Source organism: Schistocerca serialis, chromosome 5 (genome assembly GCF_023864345.2).
Source record: "Schistocerca serialis cubense isolate TAMUIC-IGC-003099 chromosome 5, iqSchSeri2.2, whole genome shotgun sequence".
Lineage (NCBI taxonomy): Eukaryota > Metazoa > Arthropoda > Insecta > Orthoptera > Acrididae > Schistocerca > Schistocerca serialis.
In genome coordinates, this window is record NC_064642.1 from 569,423,275 (window position 1) to 569,439,024 (window position 15,750).

At 43.5% G+C, this 15,750-nt stretch overlaps 1 protein-coding gene across 1 annotated transcript in view; it reads left to right on the forward strand.

The window, feature by feature from the left end:
• Window positions 1-2,675: 2,675 nt before the first annotated feature.
• LOC126482088 (insulinoma-associated protein 1a-like) overlaps window positions 2,676-15,750 on the forward strand; it is a 108,152-nt gene continuing 95,077 nt past the window's right edge. The window contains exon 1 of the mRNA XM_050106064.1: window positions 2,676-2,812. Within this exon, the coding sequence (XP_049962021.1) occupies window positions 2,676-2,812 (137 nt within the window). The remainder of the gene's footprint in view (window positions 2,813-15,750) is intronic.

Genomic DNA, 15,750 nt, shown 5'->3' on the forward strand with positions numbered 1-15,750 from the left:
TCAGTTGGTGAGAGATCTGGAGAATGTGCTGGCCATGGCAGCAGTCGAACATTTTCTGTATCCAGAAAGGCCAGTACAGGACCTGCAACATGCGGTCGTGCATTATCATGCTGAAATGAAGGGTTTCGCAGGGATCGAATGAAGGGTAGAGCCACAGGTCGTAACACATCTGAAATGTAACGTCCACTGTTCAAAGTGCCGTCAATGCGAACAAGAGGTGACCGAGACGTGTAACCAATGGCACCCCGTACCATTACGCCGGATGATACGCCAGTATGGCGATGACGAATACACGCTTTCAATGTGCGTGCAACTCGATGTCGTTTTGCCATTGGTGCACCCAGGTTCGTCGTTGAGTACACCATCGCAGGCGCTCCTGTCTGTGGTGCAGCGTCAAGGATAACCGCAGCCTTGGTCTCAGAGCTGATTGTCCATGCTGCTGCAAACGTCGTCGAACTGTTCGTGCAGATGGTTGTTGTCTTGCAAACGTCCCCATCTATTGTCTCGGGGATCGAAACGTGGCTGCTAGTGATACGAGGCCGTTGGGATCCAGCACGGCGTTCCATATTACCCTCCTGGACCCATCGATTCCATATTCTGCTAACAGCCATTGGATCTCGACCAACGCCAGCAGCAATGTCACGATACGATAAATCTCAATCGCGATAGGTTACAATCCGACCTTTATCAAATCGGAAACGTGATGGTACGCATTTCTCCTTCTTACACGAGGCATCACAGCATCGTTTCACCAGGCAATGCCGGTCAACTGCTGTTTGTGTATAAGAAATCGGTTGGAAACTTTCCTCATGTCAGCACGTTGTAGGTGTCGCTACCGGCGCCAACCTAGTGTGAATGCTCTGAAAAGCTAATCATATGCATATCAACAGCATCTTCTTCCTGTCGGTTAAATTTCGCGTCTGTAGCACGTCATCTTCGTGGTGTAGCAATTTTAATGGCCAGTAGTGTAATATGAGAAACGTATGTTTTTGAGTGGGTCCGGATACTTTTGATGACATAGTGTAATTGTACCTACGCTCTGATCTATAGTCATAGCAAAGAAGAAGTTGACTGACAAACGGTAAATGTTAACTTTTACTGTAAATATATTTCAGTTGTTACATTTTACACGTGCTTAATCATGTAATTTATCATCTGTCTGGAACCAAATTCACTTGTGACAATTCGTCACAAGAAGTTTCACTCCTGAAACTTTCTTTTATTTCCGTCATTGTTTCTTCAATGTATAAATTAAATAGCAAGGGAGAAAGAAAGATTGTATCTTTGTCTTACACGCTTTTTAATCCGAGCATTTAATTCTTCGTCTCCCACTCTTATTGGTCTCTCTTACTTCTTGTACCTATTATATACACAGAAGCGCCAAAGAAACTGCTATGGGTATGCGTATTCAAATACACAAATATGTAAACAGGCAGAACAGGGTGCTGCGCCCGGCAACGCCTATATAAGATAGAAAGTATGTGGCGCAGTTGTTTGATCGTTTACTGTTGTTACAATGGCAGCTTATCAAGATTTAAGTGACTTTGAATGTGGTGTTGTAGTCGGCGCACGAGAGATGGGACACACCATCTCCGAGATACCGAGATAGCGTGAAGTGGGGATTTTCCCGTTCGACCATGTCACGAGTGTACCGTATCAGGAATCCGGTAAAACAACAAACTTGCGACATTGCTGCACCCATAAATATACTGGAAGAATGGGAGCAACGACGACTGAAGAGAATTGTTGAACGTGACAGAAGTGCAGCTCTTTCGAAAACTGCTGCAGATTTCAATGCTGGGCCATCAAAAAGTGTCAGCGTGCGAAACATTTAACGAAACGTCATCGATATGGGCTTTAGGAGCCGAAGACCCACTCGTGTACCCTGGGCCCGTCAACACCGACATTGGACTGTTGTTGACTGGAAACATGTTGTACGGTCGGACGAGTCTCGTTTCAAATTGTATGGACGTGTACCGATATGGAGACAACCTCATGAATCTATGGACGCTGCTTATCAGTAGGGAAGTGTTCAGGCTAGTGGAGGGTCTGTAATGGTGTGGGGCGTGTGCAGTTGGAGTGACATGGGACCCTGATATGTCTACTCTGACAGGTGACGCGTACGTAAGCATCTTGTCTGATCACCTACATCCATTCAAGTCCATTGTGCATTCCGACGGACTTGAGCAAATCCAGCATGACAATGCGACGCCCCACACGTCCAGAATTGCTGCAGAGTGGCTCCAGAAACTTCTGATGGCCACCAAACTCATGAACATTATTGAGCATATCTGGGATGCCCTGCGACCTGCTATTCAGAAGAGATCTCCACTCCCTCGTATTCTTTCGGGTTTGTGGACAGCCCTGCAGGATTCATGGTGTCAATTCTTTCCAACATTACTGCAGACGTTAGTCGAGTACCTGTCACATCGTGTTGGGCAGTTCTGCGTGCTCGCGGGGGCCCTAAACGACTTTAGGCAGATGTACGGGACCCACGGAATTCCAATTTGCTGACTGGAACGCTTTTGGTATTGTATTGTGTCATTTGACAGCCGTGTGTAGGAGTGGCAGTAGAAGACGAGGGGGCTGGCAGCAGTGTTCTCACGATACGCCACTAATTATCAGTCTGGTGCGCGGGAACTCCGGCGCAGGTGTGGTCGGATCCCCCTGCCCACATGGTTGGCCGCACCGTGCGATATTGTGCTGGCATTCCCATGCAGAGAGCTGATCACAGGTGGCGGCCCGGAAGCTGCGGCGTCACGGCCGCGGGCGCAGACACAGGCGACACCTGCGCCGCCTTCCGGCAGCTGCTGTAGCCGCCCCGGCGCCCAGAATCACGCTGCCCGGGCGTTTTTAACGGTCTGCTCTGTGCCACGGCGTCACCGCCAGCGGATGTGCGCTGATATAGTTGCTATACCTCAGACAAAGGATGAATCGGCATTTTGAACAGGACAGCTGCAGCATCCATATTGCAGTCGATGTTTCAACTACGTATTAACTGAGGACTGAAATAAGTATTACGCTAACTGAAAGTGGGTGTAAGCTCGAAACGCGTTTCGGCATAAATAAAAATACATAAAAATTGGCGGTTGCTGTATTTATTAAAATAATAGAAAGAATGAGTGCTTTGTGGCAGACAGAAGGGACGGGGGGGGGGGGGGGGGCGACCAGGATTCGTTTCATGATAGGTCATACATACCATACGCTGTTACTGTCACGGTCTCCCTCAAATACAACTTCCGTCACGTTCCGCTTTTAAAATGTAACACATCTGTCCAGTTATAATAATTACACGAAATTGCTTTTTTACAATAATAGTAAATAGTTTAATTACCATAAAAGAAATAAAACGTTGTAATGCAAAGCAATAATGTGTATACAACATTATTAAATACAGGACTTGTAATTCAATAAAATTTTAAATTTATTATATCTGCTTTGATAGCTTTTAATAAAGTGACGTCAAAACAAAAGAGAAGTAACCCTAATAATACTATGAACAGTGCAATGTAATTTAATTTAGCCCGACGCGGATCAGCAGTCGGCAAACTAGCTAAGTACTCAGCGTGATTAGATATTCTCCAACATATATGTATATATACATGTTAAGTCCCATAGGGCTTAGAGCCATTTGAACCATTTTTGAAGATGAGCTGAAAGAAAATTACTGATTATTTTCTAGTATGGCGCTTAACAATCGTCAATATTCCGTTAAGGCCACGTCTACTCAGGAAAAGTAAGGTTGAAGAATATGCATTATTGAATACTGTACACAAATTTTAAGTTATGAACAACTATATTTTTTTCTTCGTTTTCAACTTACTTAGACTATTACAGGAAGATGAACTTCAGACAATCGTTCTTTTCTCTTCAAGTCCAGTAACAGAAGAAGACGACAAAAGAATAGAGAGTTCAGACACAGAACCTCGGATGTCCATGGAATTGCTATATAATTCATTTGTTTACTCGCTGGCATGCTTCTCCAGCTATTCATACAATAATGATTATCGATACATGACAGTTAAGCACTTCAAGTTCATGACCACCTCAGGAGATACATAACACACTTTAGCATAATGTCCAAGAATGTGCAAGAAATTATATAAAATAATTCCCATTTACTCCACAGTCTAAGTTGAACATTTTTAATTACATCACATGTTTCGATCTCTCTGGATGATCTCCAGATTTAAGTAATTGCCTCAGAAAGCCGTCTTGTTCGTGCCAGAAACTGATAGTGTACTCCAAGAAAAAACAACAACGCGTGGACGCTTGCCTTGACTAGACTAACATGCAAAATGAGGACAATATTGTTTTCTGGAAAAAAATATCTTGGGTGACGAGACTTGGTGTTATCAGTACGAACCTATAATAAAAGTCGCAGTGCATAAACCTGCCTGTAGGGGCAACGCTTTGATGACAGATGACACTGCCGGCCGGTGTAGCCGAGCGGTTCTAGGCGCTTCAGTCTGGAACCACGCGACCGCTACGGTCGCAGGTTCGAATCCTGTCTCGGGCATGAATGTGTGTGATGTCCTTAGGTTAGTTAGGTTTAAGTAGTTCCTAGTTCTAGGGTAGCTTTGAGGAGTGAAATAGTGAAGGCAGCAGAGTATCAAGTAGGTAAAAAAAAAGGGCTAGTAGAAATCCTTGGGTAACAGAAGAGATACTGAATTTAATTGATGAAAGGAGAAAATATGAAAATGCAGTAAGTGAAGCAGGCAAAAAGGAATATAAACGTCTCAAAAATGAGATCGACAGGAAGTGCAAAATAGCTAAGCAGGGATGGCTAGAGGACAAATGTAAGGATGTAGAGGCTTATCTCACGAAGGATAAGATAGATACTGCCTACAGGAAAATTAAAGAGACCTTTGGAGAAAAGAGAACCACTTGTATGAATATCAAGAGCTCAGATGGAAACCCAGTTCTAAGCAAAGAAGGGAAAGCAGAAAGGTGTAAGGAGTATATAGAGGGTCTATACAGCAGCGATGTTCTTGAGGACAATATTATGGAAATGGAAGAGGATGTAGATGAAGATGAAATGGGAAATATGATACTGCGTGAAGAGTTTGACAGAGCACTGAAAAACCTAAGTCAAAACAAGGGCCCGGGAGTAGACAACATTCCATTAGAACTACTGACAGCCTTGAGAGAGCCAGTCCTGACAAAACTCTACCATCTGGTGAGCAAGATGTATGAGACAGGCGAAATTCCATCAGACTTCACAAAGAATATAATACTTCCAATTCCAAAGAAAGCAGGTGTTGACAGATGTGAAAATTACCGAACTATCAGTTTAATAACTCACAGCTGCAAAACACTAACACGAATTCTTTACAGACAAATGAAAAACTGGTAGAAGCCAACCTCGGGGAAGATCAGTTTGGATTCCGTAGAAACACTGGAACACGTTAGGCAATACTGACCCTCCGACTTATCTTACAAGGTAGATTAAGGAAATGCAAACCTACGTTTCTAGCATTTGTAGACATAGAGAAAGCTTTTGACAATGTTGACTGAAATACTCTCTTTCAAATTCTGAAGGTGGCAGGGGTAAAATACAGGGAGCGAAAGGCTATTTACAATTTGTAGAGAAAGCAGATGGCAGTTATAAGAGTCGAGGGACATGAAAGGGAAGCAGTGGTTGGGAAGGGAGTGAGACAGGGTTGTAGCCTATCTCCGATGCTATTCAATCTGTATATTGAGCAAGCAGTAAAGAAAACAAAAGAAAAGTTCGGAGTGGGTATTAAAATCCATGGAAAAGAAATAAAAACATTGAGGTTCGCCGATGACATTGCAAATCTGTCAGAGACGGCAAAGGACTTAGAAGAGCAGTTGGACAGTGTCTTGAAAGGAGGGTATAAGATGAACATCAACAAAAGCAAAACGAGAATAATGGAATGTAGGCGAATTAAGTCGGGTGGTGCTGAGGGAATCAGATTAGGAAATGAGACACTTAAAGTAGTAAAGGAGTTTTGCTATTTGGGGAGCAAAATAACTGATGATGGTCGAAGTAGAGAGGATATAAAATGTAGACTGGCAATGGCAAGGAAAGCGTTTCTGAAGAAGAGAAATTTGTTAACATCGAGTATAGATTAAAGTGTCAGGAAGTCGTTTCTGAAAGTATTTGTATGGAGTGTAGCCCTGTATGGAAGTAAAACATGGACGATAAATAGTTTAGACAAGAAGAGAATAGAAGCTTTCGAAATGTGGCGCTACAGAAGAATGCTGAAGATTAGATGGGTAGATCATATAACGAAGAGGAGTTTGTGGCGCAACTTGACAAGAAGAAGGGATCGGTTGGTAGGACATGTTCTGAGGCGTCAAGGGATCACCAGTTTAGCACTGGAGGGTAGCGTGGAGGGTAAAAATCGTAGAGGGAGACGAAAAGATGAATACACTAAGCAGATTCAGAAGGATGTAGGCTGCAGTAGGTACTGGGAGATGAAGAAGCTTGCACAGGATAGAGTAGCATGGAGAGCTGCATCAAACCAGTCTCACGACTGAAGACCACAACAACGACATGTACTAAATATGAATTTTGAACTAGGTTTTCTCCATGCAGTGTAATGTCCATTTTATCCTATTATTTTCATTAATTCGCATTAATTTAAATATGATCTTGTGTGCAAAACTAGGTTTCAGAAACGAGATATTGAGACTTCTTCTGTCATTGAGACAATTCATTTATTTCAAATAGCTTTTTCTTTAAGAAGTGTCTTAAACCCAGTGCTGCGGTGTTTTCAGACCTGACCCCTCCCCACCCAACCAATCTCAGCCATCATTCATATCCATTAAAGCTGAAAATGTTCAGACATATGAAATCTTCCGAAAAAACAAAAACAATTATTTCACTGAGATACGAAAGGCTTTCAATAAATGCTAACATTCTTATATTTACTTTCTGAAATAGAAACCAAAAGCGAAAATATGAAAGATCTAACGACCACATACATGTAAACAGAGTGTTAAAAAAAGAAATTGGGAATTTCGGGAAATCAGATCTTAATATTCGAAAGTGCTATATCGCATCAGAACGAAATATTAATATGTGAAAATTTATGTTAGACAACCAAATAACTTTTATCCAGAGTCACTCAGTCGGTGTCCAAAGAAAAACTGCTATTGGTCTTTGAATTCTGAGAATGATATATTCATGGCAACAACAGCACAACGTTGTTCAATAGTTTGAAGGTGCTCAGGGCGCAGAAGCGATGATACATCTCCTCCTCATCAAATTGGAAAAGAAGACTAGGTTAACGAACGACGGAGAACTTTCAGTCTGTATTTTTTCCAGCACCATAAGCTTGATAAGTGGAAACAAGTTAGTCCTTGCTGATGTGATGTTGTATCGTATCCCGCTGGCAACCGCCGTACGTAGAGGATGAAGCGCGACGCTACCACCGAGTGTAGAATGAGTCTGGTTCAGGAGAACGAACCACGAGCGAAAAGCGGACAGCCAGTACACTGCAAGCACTAGGTAACGCTTTAATCCATATGAGCTGAATTATTTAACGGATGTTGCTGTTCCCCGTTGTTTAATATCCCTTGCCAGGGCCATATTTATGCGCAGACTAGTTTTAAGTCTGAGAGCAACGCACTAAAACTTTTAAACTAATAAAAGTTTTATTTTCACTACTGTGGTGATAGTCTCGTAAAAGACGTAAATGTATTTCTATCCGCCAGAAAATATGAGACACACACAGACAAAGAGAGGACGACACACTCAGAGGCGAAACACGGTAGTGCTTGGACGCGAAAGAGGGTGCACACAACACGGAATGTGTCACGCTTCCACCTCACGTCACGCAAATCGAAGCCCAACAGAAAGGTAGGCCGTGGTCCGTACGTCACGGCCCGTGGCACCGCAAGTCTTACGAGAGCCAGCACACGTCTCCGGCGAGGAACAAGTAACCATTTCAGACGAGTTTAATAATTCTTAACTGCGCGTTTAAATGCACGCAAGCTCTCGATAGCACACGACAAAGCTAAGACCGTTAGTAGGTAACTTGTTATTGACATACTGATTCCCCGTGGGCACCGCAATGAGGCAAGCATTCGCGAATTGTGGCGGACAAGGCGACTAGTGTGACGTCACAAGTTGGGTTCCTTTCAGATTACGCTGATACAATAGCTCCCTACTTAGCACTCATATACAACCACTCGCTCACCGATAGATCTGTACCTACAGATTGGAAAATTGCGCAGGTCGCACCAGTGTTTAAGAAGGGTAGTAGGAGTAATCCATCTAACTACAGACCTATATCATTGACGTCGGTTTGCAGTAGGGTTTTGGAGCATATACTGTATTCAAACATTATGAATCACCTCGAAGGGAACGATCTATTGATACGTAATCAGCATGGTTTCAGAAAACATCGTTCTTCTGCAACGCAGCTAGCTCTTTACTCGCACGAAGTAATGGCCGCAATCGACAGGGGATCTCAAGTTGAAACCGTATTTCTAGATTTCCGGAAAGCTTTTGACACCGTTCGTCACAAGCGACTTCTAATCAAGCTGCGGGCCTATGATGTATCGTCTCAGTTGTGCGACTGGATTCGTGATTTCCTGTCAGGAAGGTCGCAGTTCGTAGTAATAGACGGCAAATCATCGAGTAAAACTGAAGTGATATCAGGTGTTCCCCAGGGAGGCGTCCTGGGACCTCTGCTGTTCCTGATCTATATAAATGACCTGGGTGACAATCTGATCAGTTCTCTTAGGTTGTTCGCAGATGATGCTGTAATTTACCGTCTAGTAAGGTCATCCGAAGACCAGTATCAGTTGCAAAGCGATTCAGAAAAGATTGCTGTATGGTGTGGCAGGTGGCAGTTGACGCTAAATAACGAAAAGTGTGAGGTGATCCACACGAGTTCCAAAAGAAATCCGTTGGAATTCGATGGCTCCCAATTCAACTAAGCACCTGGGTGTTAAAATTACGAACAGCTTCAGTTGGAAAGATCACATAGATAATATTGTGGGGAACGCGAGCCAAAGGTTGCGTTTCATTGGCAGATCACTTAGAAGATGCAACAAGTCCATTAAAGAGACAGCTTACACTACACTCGTTCGTCCTATGTTAGAATATTGCTGCGCGGTGTGGGATCCTTACCAGGTGGGATTGACGGAGGACATCGAAAGGGAGCAAAAAAGGGCAGCTCGTTTTGTATTATCACGTAGTAGGGGAGAGAGTGTGGCAGATATGATACGCGAATTGGGATGGAAGTCATTACAGCAAAGACGTTTTTCATCGGGGCGAGACATATTTACGAAATTTCAGTCACCAACTTTCTCTTCCGAATGCGAAAATATTTTGTTGAGCCCAACCTACATAGGTAGAAATGATCATCAAAATAAAATAAGAGAAATCAGAGCTCGAACAGAAAGGTTTAGATGTTCGTTTTTCCCGCGCGCTGTTCGGGAGTGGAATGGTAGAGAGATAGTATGATTGTGGTTCGACGAACCCTCTGCCAAGCACTTAAATGTGAATTGCAGAGTAGTCATGTAGATGTAGATGTAGATGTAGTTGTGAGGCTAGTACTTCTCGTGTGCCCCTATCCAAATACTTCCCACATGGATATTCATCCACAAAACGCAAATATAAGCGGCCGCACGGTTCCACTTAAACAGAGTCTATCAACAGTTAGTTGGACAGTATCAACACCTTGCCCCCAGACAGCATCAGGACTATTACAGTCACCGCTCAAAGGAGTCCAGCTGGACACTCTGCGAGTTATGTTAGTCATTGATCATTGAACATGTGCTCTAAGACAGAGCAGTGCAAGTGAACATTGTATACAAGCCACACATCCTTCTCACACTTGAGATATGTAGTACACAATTTCTTTTACTAAATTGTTGTAAATAGTTGCCAATCTGTGTTGCCTGTCTAAACGTTGAAACTTCCCCTTAGAAAAATTATAAATTACTGTGCTGTTAAACTTCTACGTTATTTGATTTTCAAACAGCTGAGCAAAAGTGAACGTACTCAGACATTTCTCTCTTTGCTTATTCTGATCATCACTTAACTGACACATAACATTTTTAGCGCAACGCAATCTGATTTTCAATAATCCCCACAAAAGAATGGCCCTGACTAACACTAACGTATACCTTTATGAATCACTCACTTCACAAAAATCTTCGTTACTCGAACTACTGCAATACAGCGAGCGCCAATACTGGCAGCTAAATAAAAGATTCTAACTACGTAAGGCACTAACTACTGATAGGCGTAGTTAGCAAATGATAGATTTTGATAGAGAACAAATAATATATTTACCTTAATAGTGTTCAAAAGTCATAATATGTATATCAGTTCAAGACATCCAGTCTTACAAATTTCCTCTTTCTGACGGACACACGTCCATACCGTCCGCTCTCAAAACTCTGGCATCTCTGTCCCCACATCCACCACTGCTGGCGACTCACCCCCAACTGCACAACGCTACGAGCTATTCACATCCAGCTGCCCAACACTACAGAAGCGAATATTCCAACAATGAGTCCAACCAGCCACAGACTGCACACAGCACAGTCAGTGATTTTCATACAGAGCGCTACGTGGCGTTACCAACATAAAAACCTAAACAGCCTACTTACTAGCTATTTGTCCGTCTGACGAAGCTGTATAGTTACTGCGTGCAAGCAAGCTATATCAGTAGCAGTACTTTTGTGGTAGGAGATTCTCTTTCTGTCCGATGGAAAAGAAGGAAGGAAGTTTAGAATTTAACATCCGGTCGACAGCGCTGTCATTAGAGACGGAGCACAAGCACCGATTACGAAAGGACGGGGAAGGAAATCGGCAAAGGCGTTTCACAGGAACGTTCCAGGCATTTGCCTAGAGCTATTTAGGGCAATCATGGAAAATCTAAATGTCGATGTCCGGATGGGGATTTGAATCGTCGGCCTCCCGAATGCAAGTCGTCAGATACTTTCTTGGGGCGACGTACGTGTGGTGAATACAACAGTAATAATTTTATATGGGCTTATGCAGTCAAGGTTTCCAGTGTACAGCTGGTATTAATTCAGCCCTCAAATACTGCGATCCCTCATGTCAAATATCCAGTGAAGCCCGGTTAAACGCGTGACAGTTCAGGTGACAATATCCTAAAGACTTTCAATAGAACGGTTAACTGAATTTTGACAATTTGAAGTGAGTTCGATTTCGCGGAAGCCCAATTTCTGCCATACTTCGTTTAATCCTGATCGGAGAACATAAATTTTTCGACTTCCTGTCGGCAGACGCGGATTATTGAGCTCTTAAGTTGGTAAAAACCCTTTTCAAATTTAGTAGTGAATGGGATATTGCTGGAAAGTATGAGTTATGAATTTGGTTGATCCTGTCTTTGTATAGTGACTCCACCTGGCGATGGTCCACAAGAGTTCGTCTGATTCATTGCGAAACGCGGTACTGAGTCTTATTACAGAACGTTCCGTCCACCTCGATAGCTGAGTGGTCAGCCCGACCGACTGTCATGCCAAAAGGCCCGGGCTCCATTCCCGGCTGGGTTGGAGATTTTCTCTGCTCAGCGAGTGGCTCTTATGTTGTCTCTATCATCATCATCTCATTCCCATCGACGCGAAAGTCGCCGAAGTGGCGTCAACTCAAAAGACTTGCACCAGGCGATAGGTCTACGTGACGGGAGGCCTAGCCACACGACATTTCCATTTTTACACAACGTTCCGGTCTGAGGTCTCCAGGGCAGCTGAGCAAGCGATCAGATATCAGATCTGACGTTTCCCGTTGGTAAAAGGATGTTCTCGGTGGGAGGAGGGCGCTCAAAGAGACAGAGGCGGCGCCAATATCCGGTCAGTCCCGAGCCTTTGGCTGACCGCCGAGAGCCCGCCCTGAGCACGATGGCGACCTGTCACTGGCAGCTCTTCAGTTGGTATCAGCGCGCCTCACGGAAACGAACTGAGCTGCAACTGATAGCGATTCTTCCCTGCACGATTCACAGGCGGACTGCTGCTAGACATATGCTTCTAACATAATCTGCGTCCCCGTAAGTTGAGTCTCTTGTTACCTGTGAAGGCTCTCGGTTACTATTTGCAGCAAATGATTTTACAACCGATGGTTTGGAATTAATTTTCTTGTCCAAGCTTACAGGAAGGAACAGGATAAAAGTGAGTAATACAATAGTAGTCCTGATATACACAAGATCCTCAAGTTTTAGTCTCTGGCGTGAACCATTTCTTTATATGTTAATTGAAAATGGAGGGGGGACAAGGAAAGTTGCATCGGGACATTACATGGAATAAGTGGCTACGAGTGAAAAAGTGTGCTGGACCGAGATTCGAACCTGGAGTCTTCCGCTTACTAGGTAGATGCGTTATCCACTGCACCACTCGTGACACGGCGGTCATCGGAACTTCGCGTTATCTCGACATGCCTCACGGCAAACCCACATTCTCACCTAGAGTCACCTATCCGCAGTCCCTATTCAGTTCCTCCATGCTCGCTACTCTGGGATTCCCGCAGAAGATCGGATGTATTTGTGTATCCACACTGAAGAAGGTGGACTCATTGCCCACCTAGGCGGATCAGTTATACGAATGCGTGGTGTCTGTTCTTTTGGAAATGTCCGAAAGAACACACACCATCCATGCATATAGCATCAGTTCCTGTTGGTCGGCCGGCCGGGTTGGCCGAGCGGTTCTAGGCGCTACAGTCTGGAACCGCGCGACCGCACGGTCGCAGGTTCGAATCCTGCCTCGGGCATGGATGTGTGTGATGTCCTTAGGTTAGTTAGGTTTAAGTAATTCTAAGTTCTAGGGGACCGATGACCTCAGAAGTTAAGTCCTATAGTACTCAGAGCCATTTGAACCATTTTTGAACCTGTTGGTCGTCGCCAGCGCCGAACCACAGAGTTACCCTGTTTTGATGTGTCATCTGCGGCCCTGTCCAGGACAAGGAGTTTACAATTTCCACTTTATTACTGAGTTACTGCGCAATGTAGAATCACTGGTCCCAGGTTAAATAGAGAGGAGGAGAGCTCCCACAAGACAGGCGACCACCAAGTGGGAGATCTTCAGTGTTTTGTGTCTTCGAAGCGTGTTGACGACTGCCTGAACACGAAACAGAGCAGTTAGGCGCACTGTGTCGTTAAATAATGGAGACACGCAGCGCTCACTGGGAATTAAGGTTTGCTTTCAGCTCCATCACACAGGTTGTTACTGTTTCCAGCGATCAAAACAATGTTGAGAAAGACGTTTCCAGTGAAAAGACTGAAAGGAAGTGGTGCTAAACCTTTTTTTGAACAGTTTCTATATACATATTACTAAATTAATGTCACCGTGCCTCCTTATTTGCCGGTATGTGAAGACTAATCTCAGGAACTACTGTAGCGATTTTCATATGGTTTTTACTAATAGACAGCCTGACTGATAAAGAAGGTTTGTGCATTTAATATATAAATTGTCTAAATTGGCTGAACTAAATGGTTCAAATGGATCTGAGCGCTATGAGACTTAACTTCTGAGGTCATCACTCCCCTAGAACTTAGAATTACTTAAACCTAACTAACCTAAGAACATCACACACACCCAGACTGTTGCGCCTAGAACCGCTCGATCAACCGTCGGCTTGGTTGTACCGTAATGAATTTAAATCCACTAGCCAGTTTTTCCTTCTCTATATGAAAGCAAATCTCAGGAACTACAGTAGAGATTTCAGTACGTTATCACTAATAAGTAGACTGATTCACGGAGAAAGTTTCTGTGTAGGAGTATAGTCTATTACCAGACCAGTCGTTCGGTTGCAAATACTTGGTGCCACCATTGAGAAGTCGGGCGGGTTGCTAATATTACGTAATGGAGCAGCCATATGAAAGACACATCAGAAATTTCGCCCTCCTCACAAAATGTATTTTGCACCTTGTACCCTTCCGTATACCTACGGCAATTTCCCGCGGTTAGATGCAACCGAGAATGAACTTTCTGATTATAAAAAAGTAATAAATGGAACATACTATTCAAGTCGCGACGGTGGTGTAAAAGCTTTATTGAAATATTGGGTTACTTTCCAGATTAGCATTTTCACCGAGCTAGTAATCAGGTAATCAGGCAGTTAAGCTATTCGACGGATATACCAGCTAGATCCAGTTATTAAGTAACGTGGAAATCTGTCAAACTAATTGTATTCTGCAAAGACGGGATTTTGTTGAGAAATAAACAAATTTTTACGAGGTGAGGAAGTTTAATACAGCCATCTTAATGCAAGGTGTAACTGCATTTAAATATTTGTTTTCCTGCGAGAACGTGTTGAAATGGTTGACAAATGAAGCAAATGCAGCGCAAGTGAACAATTATAGGTCATCGTTTGTGGCGAGAAACTAATGACGAAGTTTATTATGTGTTCCTATCTTCCGCCGTCTTGGGGGACTTCGATGCTTAGCACATTTTTTGTTATTTTAGTCCCGATTTATTCTTTAACTGTACAAAATATTGCTGTACAGTTTATGATCTAATGAACTGATGTTGGGAAAAACGAAGAGAATTGAACTCATTAAGATACTTAACACGATTTACGAACAATAACTTTTTTAAAATACTAACAAAAAGTTGAGATTCATGTCCGTGGCAAAAATTAGCATTTCAATACGAAAAGTAAAACATTGTATTGGGAAAATACAGAGTAAGAAAAGGAAGAGTGAGAGCGTCACGCAAATGCTGAAAACCACCAAATGACAGACTCCTCCAGATAGACGCAACCTATCCTCAGAAAGCATGCGTGAAAAGTTTAAAGAACCAGTATCAAGCGGGGCATCTGCAAATACTATTACAGGCCAAAACGCCTCGCTCCCGTAGAGAGTCGGAAGACAAAATTAAACGGATTACAGCGTACACAGCGGCATTTACGCAGTTATTCTTCCCGATCGCCATACGGGAATACATCCTCCTATCTGTCCTCCACAGTCTGCAGGATGCTATGAAGCAAACTTTACACTGGTGATCAGTGCATTAGTCAGGGACAAAATGAGACTAAAATACCAATTTTTTTAAAAATGGTATGATTCGCCAAAATTTTGGGACATGAAAAAATGGTTCAAATGGCTCTAAGCAATATGGGACTTAACATCTGAGGTCATCAGTCCCCTGGACTTAGAACCACTTGAACCTAACTAACCTACGGACATCACACACATCCATGCCCGAGGCAGGATTCGAACTTGCGACCGTAGCAGCAGCTCGGTTCCGGACTGAAGCGCCTAGAACCGCTCGGCCAAGCGGACGGCTGGGACATGCAGATTATACACAAAAAAGGATACACCACAAAGGAATTATCCGAATCGGACGGAAATCGGTAGATGTGATGTACATCTACAGGCAAACAAATGATTACAATTTTAAAAAAAAGTGTAATTTATTCAAGAGAAAAAGCTTCACAAATCGAGGGAGTCAATAACGCTTTAGTCCACCTGTGGCCCTTATGCAAGCCGCTATTCGGCTGGTTTTGATTGATATAGTTACTGGATGTCCTTCTGGGGATAACGTGCCAAATTCTGTCCAATTAGCGCGTCAGTTCATCAGAATCCCGAGCTGGTTGGAGGGCACTGTCCATAATGCTCCAATGCGGAGAAATCTGGCATCCTTGCTGGCCAAGGTAGGGATTGGCAAACATGAAGGCAAGCAGTAGAAACTCTCGCCATGTGAGGGCGGGCATTATCTTGCTGAAGTGTACGGCTTACTTGCCATGAAGGGCAACCGAACGGGGCGTAGAATACCGTACCGCTAGGCTGTAAGAGTGACGCCGAT